The 17,334-nt window shown below is 47.6% G+C and overlaps 1 protein-coding gene across 1 annotated transcript; it reads left to right on the forward strand.

Annotated features, from left to right (window-relative positions):
• Positions 1 to 585: 585 nt before the first annotated feature.
• Positions 586 to 17,334, forward strand: TMEM39A (transmembrane protein 39A). The gene is made up of 9 exons (XM_053455494.1): positions 586 to 926; positions 11,334 to 11,527; positions 12,014 to 12,236; positions 12,797 to 12,880; positions 13,473 to 13,627; positions 13,790 to 14,129; positions 15,346 to 15,533; positions 15,818 to 15,938; positions 16,597 to 17,334. Exons 2-9 carry the CDS (start codon positions 11,415 to 11,417, stop codon positions 16,828 to 16,830), a joined length of 1,458 nt encoding a protein of 485 aa, XP_053311469.1. The 5' UTR covers positions 586 to 926; positions 11,334 to 11,414; the 3' UTR covers positions 16,831 to 17,334.

The raw sequence follows: 17,334 nt of genomic DNA on the forward strand, positions 1-17,334 counted from the left end.
CATTGTAATGCATCCGGTGCTGGAAAACAACTCCCACTACCAACATCCAGCCCTGTCCCTCCCAAAACACAGAGAAGAGGCAGCTCTGATTTCCGTGACCTTTTCCTACGCCAACAGGTGTGTCCTCAACTCCTATCACGCTCAGCCAGACCCCAGTCTGCCAAAGGATTGATCACCAAAACTACAACTTCTGGACATGCAACGACCTCCAAAACCCCTCACCACCCCCAGACATCCTCCTGAGCTTGTACTAATGGGAGTTGTGGTTAAAAAAAAAATATATATATATATATACATACATAAACAGCTCCACTACCTTTTAAAGTACTGGACTTATCCTACACTCACTGTTATGCTTATTAACGAACAAAACAGGATTTAGGGAGTATTTATTTAGTAACCATTTCAGAAAACCTGGAATTAGTTTTTTCACACTTAAAAATCTAGGGAATTCAAATCAAAATCCAAACTTCAATCCTCAGCCACCACCAACATGGCGCCTTCGACCCTCCGCGTCCGGACTACCGAGTTGCTCTTACAGACCAGTGCGCATGCGCGCGAGGTCGCTCGGTAATGACGCCATCAGCTCGCTCTGCCACGTCTCTCCAGGGCTACCGAGGAGTGTGAGAGGAAGAGAAGGGGGCACGGAACTGGGAGGCAAGAGGGAATTTGTTGCCGAGGCGTTAGTCCGATTCTCCCCCCGCACCTTGCACTGCAGCCAGGGCCTCTCCACCCCTGCAGGCTGCATGGGACCAACATGCACCAGCCCCTGCAGCACTCACCTTCCCTGCCTCCGTGCTAACCTGGCACTCCCCTGCACTCCAGCGAGCCCACACACATACCGTGCCCTGTATCCCGGGCTTGGCACGGCAGAGGGGCCCTCATCTGATGCCTGAGCAGCCGAAGCCCCGTCTGCCTTTACATGTGTGAGTAAAACCTGTGTAACATATGTGTAGCCTTCATCACACAGAGTCAGGGGGGCAACCAGCAAACTATCTGCCCCCAGGGGTGCAGACTGCCATGCACTTAACCAGTTACATGCCACAGAGCATGCAACGGCTTCATCCCTGAACATATATCCATACCGTATGGAGCCGGGGTACGTGTCGCATGCGTGTTCCTGCGCCTGGTATGTGTTTGAGGTTGCAGGAGATCTATATCTCATCCTGTGTGTGACTTAAAGCTTTAACGTGTTTATCCGCCGAGCTTTAAGGCACTTAACGTGTGCCAAGTATGTGTCGGCGAGTCTGTGTCGTATATGTAAGCGTTATACAGAGTACCATGTATTGCCTATGACAACGCTTAACTATACATTATTCAGGGCCAAAATAAATATTGATGTTATTTGTGAAATAGGCCCCCTAATGTGTTGATGAGAGGTGATCTGGGGTCCCCGGCACGCTGTAGTCTGTCCGTCTAAAGCCCCTTCTGCTTGCTGCATCCAACCGCCCCCACAGCCCCCCCCCGTGATGATATATATATGTGTATATAATGTGTATATATTGTATATACGGTATATATGTGCCTCGGGCAGGTGTGGCCCCCGTTGGCTCCTGTGGTTTCGGATTCATTATCAGAGCAGATGTTACGAGATGGAAGGAAACCCTAAAGCGGAAGAGACTTCTGCGATCGCAGTAATAGTCCCCGGAAATGGCATTTATTAACTTTTTTTTCCCCCTCATTATTATTCTACTTCCCGTCCTCCTCTCTGGGGCTGCCGTTCTGTTCCGTTAGAAGCCGCTACTGGTTTGGCCAAAAAGAAAAAATGGCAGATTTTTGCCTTAAAATAGATTTATATTTTTTTTATCATTGGATTTAATTTCAATTTAGGATCACCGCCCCCCCCCTCCTGGGGATTACTATTAGACGCTTACTTCGCTATATATATGAAATGTAAAGGAAGGTCTTTTAAGCAGATACTTGACTTCAGGTGTCATAGTTTCTATCCTTATATACTGACGCTGAGATGCTTGCAGTATTAACCCATTAATTGCCCTTCATGCAGAATGCATTATGATAGTTACTCACCCAAAGTGTGAACTGTGAAAACCTTGAGTTCTCATTGTTTAAAGATACTTGAGTCACCTGCATTCAAGCAGGGGAAAAAGCACTGCTTTAGGAGTCTTATATATGATCACAGCAGGGGGTGGGGCTAGGAAAGAGTCAGCTCCGAGACCGGGGGGGGGGATGTTGAGAGTTCCCAGGTATGCTAAATAAACCATTGCCGTGTACAATGTGCTAGTTGTCTCCATCATGTATGTTGTTTCCATGATGCTTCTCCAGCGCGTTGCAGATGCGGGCATAGCATCACTGTAGTCCCATAGTAGCCGCGGAGGGCTTGTTTCACTATCCCTGGGCTTAGGGCATCTTGGACTGTCGCCTGTATCCCAGCTGGGGGTCATGCTCTGCTTGATTATCAGTCACTGAATTAGAGGAGAGTGATGGGGCGCGGAGCCACCGCGTGGGCAGAATGGGTGCTTCTCTCTTTTCTGCTCAGGAGGTCGGCACGCGCATGAGATCGGCCTCTAGAATTTTTTTTTGTCACACCCAGAATGTGTAAAATGTGTCTTAAAGATTTATTTCCGGTGCCCTCGAGCTACTGCGAGCGTCCCATTCATACACCGGTGAGGGCAAATCACCCCCCCAAATGGTACAAATCACCTAAAGCTTTTGTTTCATTATGTGAAGGGATGTTCTAAAGTTCCCATAGCGAGTAGATTTTTTGGAATTTAGACTTAATAAAGCAGAATATAATACTAATACTTTTTTGCCATTTTCATAACTAATTTACTACATTTTCAAAGTATTCCTATGTAACAGAGAACATTTCATCCGCGCTGATCTATGAGATGCATGTGAGCATAGTGGGAGTTGTAGTTCATGAGTTGCATGAATACAGTTTTCATGAGTGATGTCTCTACCCCTCCTGTATCGCGTTTCTTCGTCTGGCTTCCTGCAGTTGGGACTACGGCGAAAAAGCAGAAGATATTAGGCGCAGGCCTTTAATTGTGTATGCATGGCATGGCTCAAAAGTTTGGGTCATTTAGAAATGACCATTTAAATAACAAAGGATCAGAAATCCAGCGCAGACGGGGTTAATGTTTTAAATGACTAGATAGCTGTAAACGGCTGATTTTTAATGGAATCTCTTCATACAGAGGCCGTTTATCACTCCCATCACTCCTGGGTTCCAATGGCCCTTTATCACTCCCATCACTCCTGGGTTCCAATGGCCCTTTATCACTCCCATCACTCCTGGGTTCCAATGGCCCTTTATCACTCCCATCACTCCTGGGTTCCAATGGCCCTTTATCACTCCCATCACTCCTGGGTTCCAATGGCCCTTTATCACTCCCATCACTCCTGGGTTCCAATGGCCCTTTATCACTCCCATCACTCCCATCACTCCTGTGTTCCAATGGCACGTTGTGTTCGCTGATCTAAGTTGAAGTTTAAAAGGCTAATTGATGGTTAGAAAACCCTTTTGTAATTATGTTACAGCGAGAAATTCCTTATTTCCATGGAAACAGCTGAGTGACCCCAAACTTTTGAAGGGTCTCGTGTGTTATGTCTTTGGTCGGAATGGGCTAGGCAGGTTTGGACGCGTTAAACTCCTCTATAATATTCAGTGCGCAGCTCTCGCTGTATTGAATGGGATGGAAGGACTCCAAGGGTTAATGGTGCAGGTTATTTCAGTAAGTTATAGAGCAGGTTAAACGCACTCGGCCGCCGTTTTTTTTTTTTTTTTTTTTGGCCCCCTAAGAACCTGGTTGGGACGGCGTAGAAATCTCCGTTCCTGGAGTCTGACTCCTAGAACACTAACGAGAATGTTAGGATCAGCCGGTAGTGTGCTCCGCTTACCAGCTGCTCAATATTATATAATATGTTATATATTACATTATGTAAAATAGTATATGGTCAATATTATCAATATGTCCGGCTTGGAGCGAAGAACAGGGAGATACATTTAAATACACAAAGGGAGAGAAGTACTGGAGAGAAGTTTATTTTAAGGGAGGAGAATTGTTAGAACAAATAGAGGGTCAGAGAAGGAGGTTTTACTTTACAGAGAGCGTGGTAGATAAGTGGAACAGCCTCCCAGCAGAGGTGGTAGAGGGTAATACAGTGAGGGGATTAAACATGCATGGGATAGACATACGGCTGCTGAATCTAAGAGAAGACCAACGACTGATTAAGGTTTCTTTAGAGCAGGAGGAACGGGGGGGCCGGATGGGGCCGATCTGCAATGTTTCTTTGGTCGTCTAGGACTTTGATTTATTAGCTGATTATTTATCTGCCTTTAACCCCCTCCTCCCCTTTCTTATCTCAGCCATTGCCAAGTGCCCTGGAGGGTAACGCCCCCCCCCCATTATTCTTTGTGTTCCTAACTAGATCTCTTTGCAGCCAATGGGAGATCAGCACGGCGGTAACTCCAACTCCTATTGGCCGAGCAGTGAGTTTCTGGTGTCTCTCGTTCTTCCGTACGCTGACACTTGTGAGGGTTCAGTGCTTCTCAGCTCCGTGGCTTTGTGGGGGTCTATTAATATTATCATTATTATTATTATTATTATTATTAGATTCCACCAAGGGGAGTAATAACTAAAGGATAGAGGAAGGTAACTCAATGGGGAGGAAAAATCATGCGATCCCCAGAACAGGAAGTTAGGATGGCTGCTCCCGTAGTACGTACATGAGCTGGGTGTCTCGGATACGGTAGTGTGTGTGTGTGTGTGTATATATATATATTATAAATAAATAAGAGGTTTGTAATAACACTCTATGGGATTTTTCCCGTTTCATGCATTTTCTGTCACCGTGTATCATGTATGCTGCTCTTCTTCCTTCCATTACATGTAATGTCATTACCTGAGCAGGCGTGAAGGGGTTAATGTGTGTCTGTGGGACAGCAGGAGCAGCGGCGTTCATTATTATCTGGATCGTGACGGGTTAATGAGCAGCCGGGGCCGCCATCTGCTTATCGGCGGACGTGTTCCCCGGCGGCGTGTCCGTACCTGTAAGCCAGGTGCCGTGTTGGCTGTTAGTGCGTGTTCTGTACACGGCTCGCTCACGCTTAAAGGGGAACCCCGTGGAAGTAAATACTACGCGGTGTGCAGTCCTCCCATCACTCTCAGCCTGCCCCTAGCGGAGGGGCATCTTGCGGAAAGGGCAACAGGGGGCTCCCCTTCTCTCTTTTCCTTTCAGCAGAACGAGATATAATATAAAAAAATGAAAGAAGAAAGACGAGAGGCTGCATCCTTATCTATAAATCCTTTTGTTTTCATTATTTTACTTATTTATTTTATAAATTGAAGAATATACTTTTGAAGATAAAAGTAGATCCCTGCTTGCAGAGTGTATATTTTTGTGCGAATCCCTCATAGATCTCGTCTAACAAACCCGAACGAACCTGGCCGAGCCGGAAGAATATTTTTAACGTTTTTTTTAAGTAATGTTTCCATGGCGAAGGCCAAACCTCTCTGCGTTGGGTGGCTTATTGGCCGCTTCCCGCGTTGTCTGTCGGGTCACCTCCTCGAAGTTAAAGTTGTGTGGAAACCTTTTGTCTCGCTGTTTTCATGGTAAACCAGGACATTTCTAGCTGTAACTAAGCATAAGCTGAGACTGAAAAAAAAACCCCGCACTGTTAAAAAATAACTAATAAATAAAAACACAATTTTATTAAAAGTAAGTATTAATATATATATGATTGTTAACAGCAATCACGCTCCTATCATGCCAAGTCAGCCAGTACATGCTGGAATCTGGGCATGATAGGAGTGTGGTTGCTATTAGCAATCATATATATTTAATAAAGCAATCGCACTCCTATCATGCACAAGCAGCCAATAAATGCTGAAACCTGGCTAGCTGCCCCCCTTGTGTATTGATGCTGCCAGCAGTATGGGGTCTGCGCATCACAGCTTCCCAATGCCATGACCCCCCCACATTAACATTAACCCCGTCTGCGCTGGATTTCTCATCCATTTCATGTTATTTAAATGGGAAAAATTTGCTTTTCCTTTGAAAACAAGGCAATTTCCACGTGACCCCAAACTTTGAATGTCAGTGTACCGATCTTGCAAGTGATGGCTGTGTGTGTGCGTGCGATTGTGGGTCTCGTTGGACATCCTGGAACACTAGCAAGTGCAAATGCTGGAGCTGACTGGCTTAGAGTATAGAGGCCCTTTATCACTCCCATCACTCCCATCACTCCTGTGCTCCAATGGCCCTTTATCACTCCTGTGCTCCAATGGCCCTTTATCACTCCCATCACTCCTGTGTTCCAATGGCCCTTTATCACTCCCATCACTCTTGTGTTCCAATGCCGTAGTCTGGAACCCCGTGCGATGTCCCATCTGGAGAGACACCAAATCCATGACATTTATTATTACACGTCTTAAAGGCACAGGTACAACCAATCCACCAGTAACCGCCTTCCCCCGTGGGCCGGGCAGCCGAAGACCCCCGAGGCAGAAGAGAGACCACCTTTTCCACATCTTGGTGTCACAGTGATAATCACAGCAGGTTCGCAAAGTGAACTTAGACGGGTAAACAAGTCAATTGGTTCACTTTAACCCCGCGCAAGTGTTTGGAGCCGCCTTCGGGGCAAAAGTCAGAAGACGAGAGAGAAGAAAATTCCTCTGAAAAGTAAAAAGGGAAGTAATTGTTACAAAATGACAAAAAAAAACCGTGAAAAAGATAACTCAAGGAATCCGAGATAAGAGAACATTAACAAACTTTCCACTTCGAGGAGGCGACCCGACTCACAACGCGGGACGCGGCCAATAAGTCACCATGGAAACAAAACGTTAAAAACATTTTCTGTTCTCATTTGGGATCAGAAATGGTGGGGGTTTTTTTATGTTTGTTTGTTTTTGGGTTATTTTGTTTTTTTTTTCACTGATTTGGTAACAAGTTTCTAAATCTTATTTCTAAAGAGACGGGGAAATGCGTGGGTTTCGAGCAGTAGTGAGTTTTGAAAGTCGGTGTCCCGGGAAGATGCCGATCGCCAGGGTTTGGGGGGGGGTTATAAACGTCACATTGTCCCCCGGCGTTCTCCGACATGGATGGAATGTCTCCTTGCCACGTTGTTGCGAATCTTTATGCCGTAAATCCCTTTCGCTCGGCGTCCTGCACCCTGCGCTGGAGAGCGGGCATTGGCACCGATACTTAATGCTTCAGTTCCACTTACTCTGCGGAATTTAACGCTGTCGCGGGCATCGCCTCTCGGAAATCCCGAAATCACTCCCAGGAATGAGCTGCTTTAACGTTTGGGTCGTTAACCCTTTAAAAAATGTTGTTGGACTCTTCTTCTTCTTGAAGTGAAATTATTAAAGGGTCGGTCCGGCCCCTATATGCACTTTTAATGCACACGATAGCCGAGAGCTCCCGTTTAGGTGACTCGGTGTCCCCGTTGCAAACGTACGGGGGCTTCTGCAGAATCCCCCCCATCAGTATTTGCCCCCCTTTCCTCAACCCCCAGCTGTTTATCGTGAACACATCTCTCGGTACACGATACTTACCGCCGGTCAGCCAACTTCCTTGGGAGCTGCAGCTTCTCCCTTATTTATTTATTTATTTATACTTTGACAAAGCGTTTTCTCTAAGCTCTAAAAGACGCAGCGCCACGTAATTCGGTCTGAGCTCTGCAGCAACGAGGAGGAAAGCGCGGCTTCCGTCGTAAGGTATCGGTGAGTATGAAAAATGAAAAAGCTGCTGGAGGTTGCGAGGTCCCTGTGTTTGGCCGCGAGGCTGGGGGGGTCTCTCTATTTTGAGAGAGCACTACACTTGATGTTGGGGGTCCGGTATTGTGTGCACTGTATCACCCTCAGCTCATACCCCCGGTGCGGTACGTGGGGGCTCTTCCTCAGGCCGGGACGGAGTCACGCTCTCCTGTGTCATGGAAAATAAAACAAACTCTGTTGGGTTCAGATTAATTCTTCTCCCGCCTCGTAGTAATAAATTTCTCTGTGAATTGCAGAAACCTTCCCAGCCTCTATATTTATAATGGAATACAGAATACCTGCGCTGCATACAGTCATATCCCCCCCCCGCGCTGCATACAGTCATATCCCCCCCCCGCGCTGCATACAGTCATATCCCCCCCCCGCGCTGCATACAGTCATATCCCCCCCCCGCGCTGCATACAGTCATATCCCCCCCCCCCGCGCTGCATACAGTCATATCCCCCCCCCGCGCTGCATACAGTCATATACCCCCCCTGCGCTGCATACAGTCATATACCCCCCCGCGCTGCATACAGTCATAAACCCCCCCGCGCTGCATACAGTCATAAACCCCCCCCGCGCTGCATACAGTCATAAACCCCCCCCGCGCTGCATACAGTCATAAACCCCCCCCGCACTGCATACAGTCATAAACCCCCCCGCGCTGCATACAGTCATAAACCCCCCCCGCGCTGCATACGGTCATATATACCCCCCCGCGCTGCATACAGTCATATACCCCCCCGCGCTGCATACAGTCATATACCCCCCCGTGCTGCATACAGTCATATACCACCCCCCCGCGCTGCATACAGTCATAAACCCCCCCGCGCTGCATACAGTCATATACCCCCCCGCACTGCATACAGTCATATACCCCCCCCGCGCTTCATACAGTCATATACCCCCCCCGCGCTGCATACAGTCATATACCCCCCCCACGCTGCATAGTCATATACCCCCCCCCCGCCTTGTATACAGTCATATGTACAAAAACCTGTTTTTTATCTCATTTCTTCAATAAACTGGAGCCGCCGTTGCTGTCAGTCATGTGATATCTTGGGTGACTTTCCCGGCTCAAACACCACACTGAGCTGATGCTTTATGGCGATGCTAATGAAGTCTGTAGCTCTATAGACTTTCGTTACTCAGGTTGTCGGGCTGGGTGATTAAGACTGAGCCATTCTATTGTTCCCCACAGGCAGTATGATAAGGAGTCGGGGGGGGGTTTAGTAGATCGGGGGTCAGATAACAGAGCGAGAATCATACAAACGGCTCATACGCCGCTGCCTGTGGTTTTGGCAGTAAGTTTGGTGAATGTAAGCGCGGCGCGGATATCCAGCCAGTCTGCCAAATATCATTAAAAACATCTGGATTCAAATAAAAAGTGCGCCTGGAAATCCCTGGAGACCTGCTCTGACTTAACCTCCTGAGTGCCGGGGCCCAAACCTCGAACGGGATTTTCTTGTTTTTCCGGAACATTTGTATTATGATTATTGGTGATTTTGTCTCTGATGACATCGTTGTCATTTTGGTATTCGGTGTCGCTGTCGGCCGCGCATGTTTTTGGTCGCCGGACCGAGCTGCGACTCGTGCGTCATTCAGGTAAACAGGAGGCGCTTATCTGCTTCACGGCTCCCGGTGCTGGGGTGAAACTGCTTGTTTACCCAAGGAAGGGCAGTTTGAGGTGTAATGTGGGCAAATAGAACCATTTAAAAGTGGCATGACTTTATTCCACCCCACACATCCCCTTACTGCTTTCAGAAATTAAATTTTCTGGCTAATTATAGTTTTTTTATAGTTAATTTTAGTTTATTTATTATTAATCCTTCCCCCGTTAAACGCACCGCCGAGGTTCCCTTTATACTGCACTAAAACTACGCCCCCCCATATAATCCGAATCCCGTGATTGGTCCTACAGGCTCCTTCTCACTTAGTCCTGGAGCAGAGGGGGTTAATCCATAAATACCAGACACAAGAAAGTGAAGCTTCGGAGCGCCCAATCACGCTCTTTATATTTGAGGGGACAATCTACTCAACGCAGCCCCACCAATGGGAATGCATTGAAATATCCATGCATTAAAAGGAAAGAAGCTGCAGGAAAGGGGAAGCTGCAGCTCCGAAGCTGCAGTACACTAGCCCTTGGTGCTTGAAGCAGCCAATCAATGGCAAGGAAGAGCTCCAACTGAGATCTTCTTAGACCCCCTGGAGCTCTCCTGCAGTGGTGAGAATACGCACATGCGCCCCCCCCCCGGTAAACGGGAGATGTGATTGGCTAATGATCAGGACGATCGTTTAACCCTTTCACACACACCCTGCACCATCAGGCAGCAGCCAGATGCATGCTGGGAAACATAGTTACCTACTTCTAGTTATGTTAATAAAGGGGGGTTGGAAACAATACAGAAAGATTTTATTAAAGTTCTGCTTTGGGGCAAAAGCCGATTCGTTTCGCTTTTGCTGTTTTTTAGGTTCCGTTTTGAGGTCGTCATGGTTTTGGGTTTTTTTTTGACAGGATGTCAGAGAGGAAATTGTTACATCAAAACTCCGGCTTTTTCTCTCATCGTTTTCTGCGTTTATCATTTTTATAATTCTTACCCCGTAATTGTGTTAAAATGAAGCCCATTTCTGGGGTTTAAGCTGAAGAAGCGGCTGATTTTCAGGTTTTTAGATATTTTATAATTCCGAAGAAATAGTTTCTCCAAAATGCTAAATTTTATAGCAGGAGAGTGATGGGAGTGATAAAGGGCCATTGGAGCACAGGAGTGATGGGAGTGATAAAGGGCCATTGGAACACAGGAGTGATGGGAGTGATAAAGGGCCATTGGAACACAGGAGTGATGGGAGTGATAAAGGGCCATTGGAACACAGGAGTGATGGGAGTGATAAAGGGCCATTGGAGCACAGGCGTGATGGGAGTGATAAAGGGCCATTGGAACACAGGAGTGATGGGAGTGATAAAGGGCCTCTGTACACCTATGAAGAGATCCCATTACAAATCAGCCGTTTCCAGCTACAATACTCTTTTACAACATTAACCCCGTCTGCGCTGGATTTCTGATCCATTTCATGTTATTTTAATGGACAAGATGTGCTTTTCTTTCATTAACACGGACGTTTCTAAGTGACCCCAAACTTTTGAGCGGTATCGTGTATATTTCTGCGTTACGGAAACGTTTTATTGGCTTTTTTATTGCCGTAGAGCTTGTTTAAGATAAAATCTCGCTGCCATCAACAAAACCAGAGCAGCCGCCGGGGAAGCGAGTCGGTGATAATCTGACGAGTAACTCGCGGAAAAAATAACTTTCAATGAAACGGTTGTGTGACTTTAGGAAGTCCTGACAGGGTCTCTGTGTGGCCTGTGAATGGGGGGCTCTGCCCCTTTAACGCCTACAGACGCAGAACCCCGCCGGCAGGTCGGCCCTGTCCGGCCCCCGTCTGGTCTGCCTGTTTTTCCTGCTGTAAAGAGGCGAACCTTAACCAGTCCTTGTCTCGGCTTATGAGCGCTCTTGATTTCTTTACGCCGGTTCCTGGGCCCGTTGGGTGATTTGCTGTGGAACGCGTCGCCCCGCGTGGATAAGATATAACCTCTCTATTTGCCTTTTTCAGAGCGGAGGAAGATCGCGAGCCGTATTCAAGGCCCCCGAGCGGAGCCCACTGGTGGAGCGGCACGCCGACTGGCACCTTGTCATGCCCGGTGGAAGAAGGGGTCCCAGCCGGCAGCAACTGAGCCGCTCCGCTTTGCCTTCCCTGCAGACCCTGGTTGGCGGTACTTGTGGAAATGGCACGGGGTTGAGAAACAGGTAAGAAGCCTTTTCGGGCCGACGGGCGCGCTGCCGGCGGAACGGTGCGGGGGGATACCTCTCCTAAATTAACATTAATAATTAACCATGAGTGGTCTGTCCGGTACTGAGGCGGAAATCCAGCTGCCTGATGGTACTTGGCACTGGGGGCCACAGATATAGAATGGGGCCACAACCTCATGAATCGTTTCAAGCTGCTGTTCCACCTACTCTGCTGTATTCAGCCCTTTGTAACCCTTTCATTATCATGGGGGGAAAAACGGCGCTTCTGTGTTTATGATGAAACTTTCGGAGGTCAGAATAAAAGGGCCGATCTGCTAAGGTACATGCGGTCAGCGTACTAAAGAAAGCAGTCAGTGTTATGGCTAAGTGGAACTGCAGCTTGAATATATAATTTTTTTCCTTCCCAGTCGAGTCGGCGCATGTTCTGCGGATATAGCGTGTTCTGCGGATCGTCGTAACTGGCCCGTTCTCTTCTTTTCTCAGGAACGGTAGCGCCGTCGGCCTGTCGGCCCCTCCGATCACTGCCTTGATCACCCCCGAGCCGGTGCGTCACTGCCGCGTCCCCGACCTGCCGCTGGACGGGAGCCTGCTCTTCGAGTTCCTCTTCTTCGTCTACCTGCTGGTGGCGCTGTTCATCCAGTACATCAATATCTACAAGACGGTGTGGTGGTTCCCGTACAATCACCCCGCTTCCTGCACCTCGCTGGTGAGCCCTAAAACACCCCCTGCCCACGAGGGGTTAATGTCGTCATAGTAACCGTTCATTGTTTTGGGGCCCCCGACCAGATAATGTGTGGAAGGAACGGCCGATTCTTTTGGTTTTCTGTGTAATTAACGCTTTGGGTTATAATAAAGCTCGTTCATCAAGTTCCTGGCGACGATGGTGGGCTTCTGATGGCCCCGGCACGTGAGCTTACAATCTAAAAGATAGCCCCGGTCAGAGGTTTTCTGTTTTTCGTTATTAGAAGAGAACGTTGCACTCTGCGCCATTCTCGATGTACACCAACAGCCGTGTGATTCAGATTGTTTTAGTTTTTGGGTCTTTTAATGTGTTTTTGGTGTTTTTCTTCTGTATTTATTGTTTGTTTGCTGATTATTATACCGTTATAGCTGCTGCTGATAATAGACCCCGCTGTTGATATCCCGTACATGTTGCGGGGATAACGGGTTTATTGCTCGTGTTTCCATCCGGTTTTTTGGGGTTTTTATTATTTTTTTTTTATATTGCGTGTTTTTTTCAGACCCGTCTGTTTTCTCTCTTTGCAGAATTTCCATCTCATCGATTACCACCTGGCCGCCTTTATCACCGTGATGCTGGCCCGGCGGCTGGTCTGGGCCCTTATCTCCGAGGTAATGATTCCTTTCTCTCCTAATATCCCAGCTGTGAAGCACGTAATGTGTTCTAAAAAACTTCTAAAGAACAAACTTTCTTCCTCAAAATGCTAAGGGCGTTAAAAACGATACGTTTCCTTTTAGTTACATGTTCCGTATGAGACGTCTCTCCTGTGTCGTGTAGAGGTATTGCCCCCAGATGTCTGAACCCCCCCCGTGGGCTGTAAATGATCTAGCTGGAGACCCCCTTTCCTCCCGTGGGGGTCCCGCTCTCGCACTTCTTGCATCTCTCTTCCCGCTTTAAACTTTTCTACTCCTGTCCTTCTTGCTAACAAGTAACTAGCTGTGTACGTGGGTGCAGGACTGATGTAGAAGCTGCAGCGGTAGTACAGTGGAGTCACGTGACATCGCATCACATGACCCCACCGGGCGCCCACCTTCGGGCGGTGCGTGGAAAGGAACGCCGGCTCTGTATAGAGCTGGTTAGCGAATATTCTGGTTGCCATAGCAATCTGGCACCCGGGGGAGGGGGGGGAGCTGTCCCGGGGGTATTTCTGTCATTTTTTTGGTGCGCTTTCCACCTGATTTCTGTTTTTTCTGCATCCTGCAGGCTTCTCAGGTAGGATCGGCATCCATGGTGTGTTACACGGCGCATGTCGCGGCGCGCCTGGTGCTGCTCACGCTGTGCGGCTGGGTCTTCTGCTGGACTCTGGTTAACCTGTTCCGGAACCACTCGGTTCTGAACCTCCTCTTCCTGGGATACCCGTGAGTCTCTCTGTGTATATATATATATACTCTGTAATATTAAGGAATATGGAGACCTCAAAAGTCTCTTCTTCTTCTGCTGTAATGAAGAGGAGACCTCAGAGTTCCCAAAAGCATGTGTCGCTCGCCTTCATTCCGTCCCGTGTGTTTTCTCCCCTCCAGCTTCGGTGTCTACGTCCCGCTTTGCTGTTTTCACCAAGATAACCGCTCTCAGCCGCTGCCGACGGACTGCGGATACTTCGTGCAGGACTCCTTAGTGGAGGACGGCGCCAATGGCCTCGTCCGGCCCAAAGACTTCTTCTCTCTAGTGCGGGAATCCCTGAAAGACCAGTTCAATAACCCCCCGTCGATCCCATCCCACAGCTGCCCGCTGTCCCCCGACCTGATCCGGAACGAGGTGGAGTGTCTGCGCGCCGACTTCAACCGCCGGATAAAGGAAGTCCTCTTCAACTCCCTCTTCAGTGCCTACTACGTGGCGTTCCTGCCGCTCTGCTTCGTGAAAGTAAGTCGCCGCTCGCTGGGGGGTTATTACTGTATACAGCGCTGGGGTTATATTACTGTATACAGCGCTGGGGGGGGTTATATTACTGTATACAGTGCTGGGGTTATATTACTGTATACAGCGCTGGGGGTTATATTACTGTATACAGCGCTGGGGTTATATTACTGTATACATCGCTGGGGGGGGTTATATTACTGTATACAGCGCTGGGGGGTTATATTACTGTATACAGCGCTGGGGGGGTTATATTACTGTATACAGCGCTGGGGGGGTTATATTACTGTATACAGCGCTGGGGGTTATATTACTGTATACAGCGCTGGGGTTATATTACTGTATACAGCGCTGGGGGTATATTACTGTATACAGCGCTGGGGGTTATATTACTGTATACAGTGCTGGGGGGCTATATTACTGTATACAGTGCTGGGGGTTATATTACTGTATACATCTCTGGGGGGGTTATATTACTGTATACAGCGCTGGGGGGTTATATTACTATATACAGCACTGGGGGTTATATTACTGTATACAGCGCTGGGGGGTTATATTACTGTATACAGCACTGGGGGTTATTACTGTATACAGCGCTGGGGGGGTTATGTTACTGTATACAGCGCTGGGGGGGTTATGTTACTGTATACAGCGCTGGGGGGGTCTATTACTGTATAAAGCGCTGGGGATTATACTCAAGGATAAATATAAAACCTCCACCCCCCCCTTTTACACCTTGGAGAGCTCTTGGGTTTTCTGTTAAATGGAAAAAAATATCGGTAAATATATAAAGACATCCAAGCAATTTACCTACAGCTTGTAAAAAATCATTTTATATCGCGGGGAACGGTAAGATATATTTTTACTTCCATGTAATTGGGGCAAAATCCTAAAAAAAAAAAAAAAAAAGGTATGTACTCCTATGTAATTTAAGAGGCTGATTTCTTATTCCTTATTGCCAGGGTTGATCCCTGCTCTGTTCTCAGAGGAGATAAGGAAGATTTCATTGCCCACTGTTTGTATTTTATTAATCGCAGTCCGTAAATTATTATGAAGTTAACCAATTGCTGGCCAGAGTTCTTTATTTGTACGTTTTGGTTCTGGTCCGCTCTGCAATCGTTTTCCTGTCTGTAAGCCGTTCGAGTGTCAGGCTTACCGGCTTGCTTTTTGGGATCGCTGTCCTCGGGTGATCACATGATAGTTTTCCCATCCTCTCTTTCAGAGCACCCAGTATTACGATATGCGCTGGTCGTGTGAGCACCTCATCATGGTGTGGATCAATGCCTTTGTCATGCTGACCACGCAGCTCCTACCACCCAAGTATTGCGACTTATTACACAGGTCGGCTTCTCACCTTGGAAGGTGGCAGAAGTTGGAACACGGGTCGTACAGCAACGCGCCGCAGCATATGTGAGTAACCGTCCCAACCTGAACCAACCAGGAGGGTTCCCCACAGGATTAATAGCCTGAATTAGAGAGGTGGCTGCAGGCGTCAGAGATTCCTGGCAGAAGCTTCACGTCACACACCATGACTCCCTTACAAGAAGACACTACTCAGCTGCCTGAGTATCATTACTGCCACTCGGTGTCTCTGCTGTACAGCTCTGGCAGCCAAAAGGCAGCATCCCTTGTTGCGGCGTAAACTGCCTCCTCTTCTGTAGCTCTTCCGCTAACCTTTTCCCGTTCTCCCGCAGTTGGTCGGAACACACGGTATGGCCGCAGGGGGTCCTGGTACGACACAGTCGCAGTTTATACAAAGCCGTCGGGGCGTATAACGTAGCAGTGCCTTCAGATGTGTCTCACGCCAGGTTTTATGTAAGTATCCGGCACCTTGCTTTGCTGCCGTCTAATATACTTTAACGTGTCTACCTCCCGCTCGCAGAATGATACGAGCGCACGCACCGTTTAGAAGTTAATCGACAAGTCGAATGTATACATTGATTATCGTTATTTATTCTGTATACGTTTTGTTTGCTTTTATTTATTAATTATCATTACCCTCCTAATCGCCTTATATATACAGAAAGTGTATTCCTGCCCCAAACTTTCCCATTATTAATATATATATTTAATTGATAAGGAAATCCCTTATTAACCCTTTTCTATCAAACAGGAAGGCGTCATTTGTTAAAGATAATGGCGGCACGGAGAGCTTTTTATGTTTTAGTATCAGTTCCTGGGCTCATTGTGTGGAAATCGGAGGGGCAGCTATACCATGAAGTATGCCGAGGGACAAATGCATGGTAGGGGGGCAAAATGAACACCAAAAAAATTTAAAGGGACCGCGCAGTTAAAGGGCATACGATGGCTGCAGCATCCCTTTAAAAAGTAGTAATAGGAAGCTGAAGCACAGAAGAGCGTTTATCTGCCGCGCTGTATAAAAACTAACTGAAAATGAGTTTTTCCGCTTTATTTCTTCGCTTTGTTCTGTGCGGTCTGTGACTGTTTGTTTTTCCGCCTCGTGTCCCCGCAGTTTCTGTTCCACCGGCCGTTACGGTTGCTGAACCTGCTCCTCTTCATGGAGGGCAGCCTGGTGCTGTATCAGCTTTACTCCCTGCTCCGGGCCGAGAAGTGGAACCACACGCTGTCCATGGCCCTCGTCCTGTTCTGCAACTACTACGTCTTGTTTAAGCTCCTGCGGGACAGAATAGTATTGGGGAGAGCCTACTCGTACCCCCTCAACAGCTACGGACTCAAGCCCCACTGATCGCCCCCCACCCCCGCCGTTCAGGAAAAGAATGACAAAAATCGGAGGAGGAGATGTCAATCGGGGGAAAATATTTTCATACAGTTCTATTTTTTTTTCTTGCAATGTTTATAAATATTTAAGATATTTTATATTTTGTATACTATTGTGTTGTGTTCACTAGGCAGGAGGGGGCTTCTGGGGCCACAATGTCTATTATTTTATATAAAAAAAACAACAAAAAAAGGTATTTGGTACAAAGGTATGCGACTTCTGTGTGCGCGCGAGCGGAATGCACGTGAAGTTGTGTGCATGTATGTGTATGTAGTTTATACACGCACATACGCATGCACCACAGCCCCTCCCCGAATCATCCAAAATAACAGGCCAAAAGACGTCCGCTGGTGGCCGCCCCCTCCCCCAGTGTTCGGCGGATTTCAGTGCCACTCGCCTGTGTTAAATAAATCGCAGAGCTTGAAAGTATTGAAAAAAGAACAATAAAAAAAAATATGCCATTTTCATAAA

This window comes from Spea bombifrons, chromosome 2 (genome assembly GCF_027358695.1).
Source record: "Spea bombifrons isolate aSpeBom1 chromosome 2, aSpeBom1.2.pri, whole genome shotgun sequence".
NCBI lineage: Eukaryota > Metazoa > Chordata > Amphibia > Anura > Pelobatidae > Spea > Spea bombifrons.

Bases quoted from the DNA above. Each gene is read 5' to 3' on its own strand.
- TMEM39A (XM_053455494.1), top strand. From the start codon at position 11,415: ATGCCCGGTGGAAGAAGGGGTCCCAGCCGGCAGCAACTGAGCCGCTCC. The intron at 14,130-15,345 runs GTAAGTCGCCGC...CCTCTCTTTCAG, and splicing joins TGCCGCTCTGCTTCGTGAAA to AGCACCCAGTATTACGATAT. The intron at 15,534-15,817 runs GTGAGTAACCGT...GTTCTCCCGCAG, and splicing joins AGCAACGCGCCGCAGCATAT to TTGGTCGGAACACACGGTAT.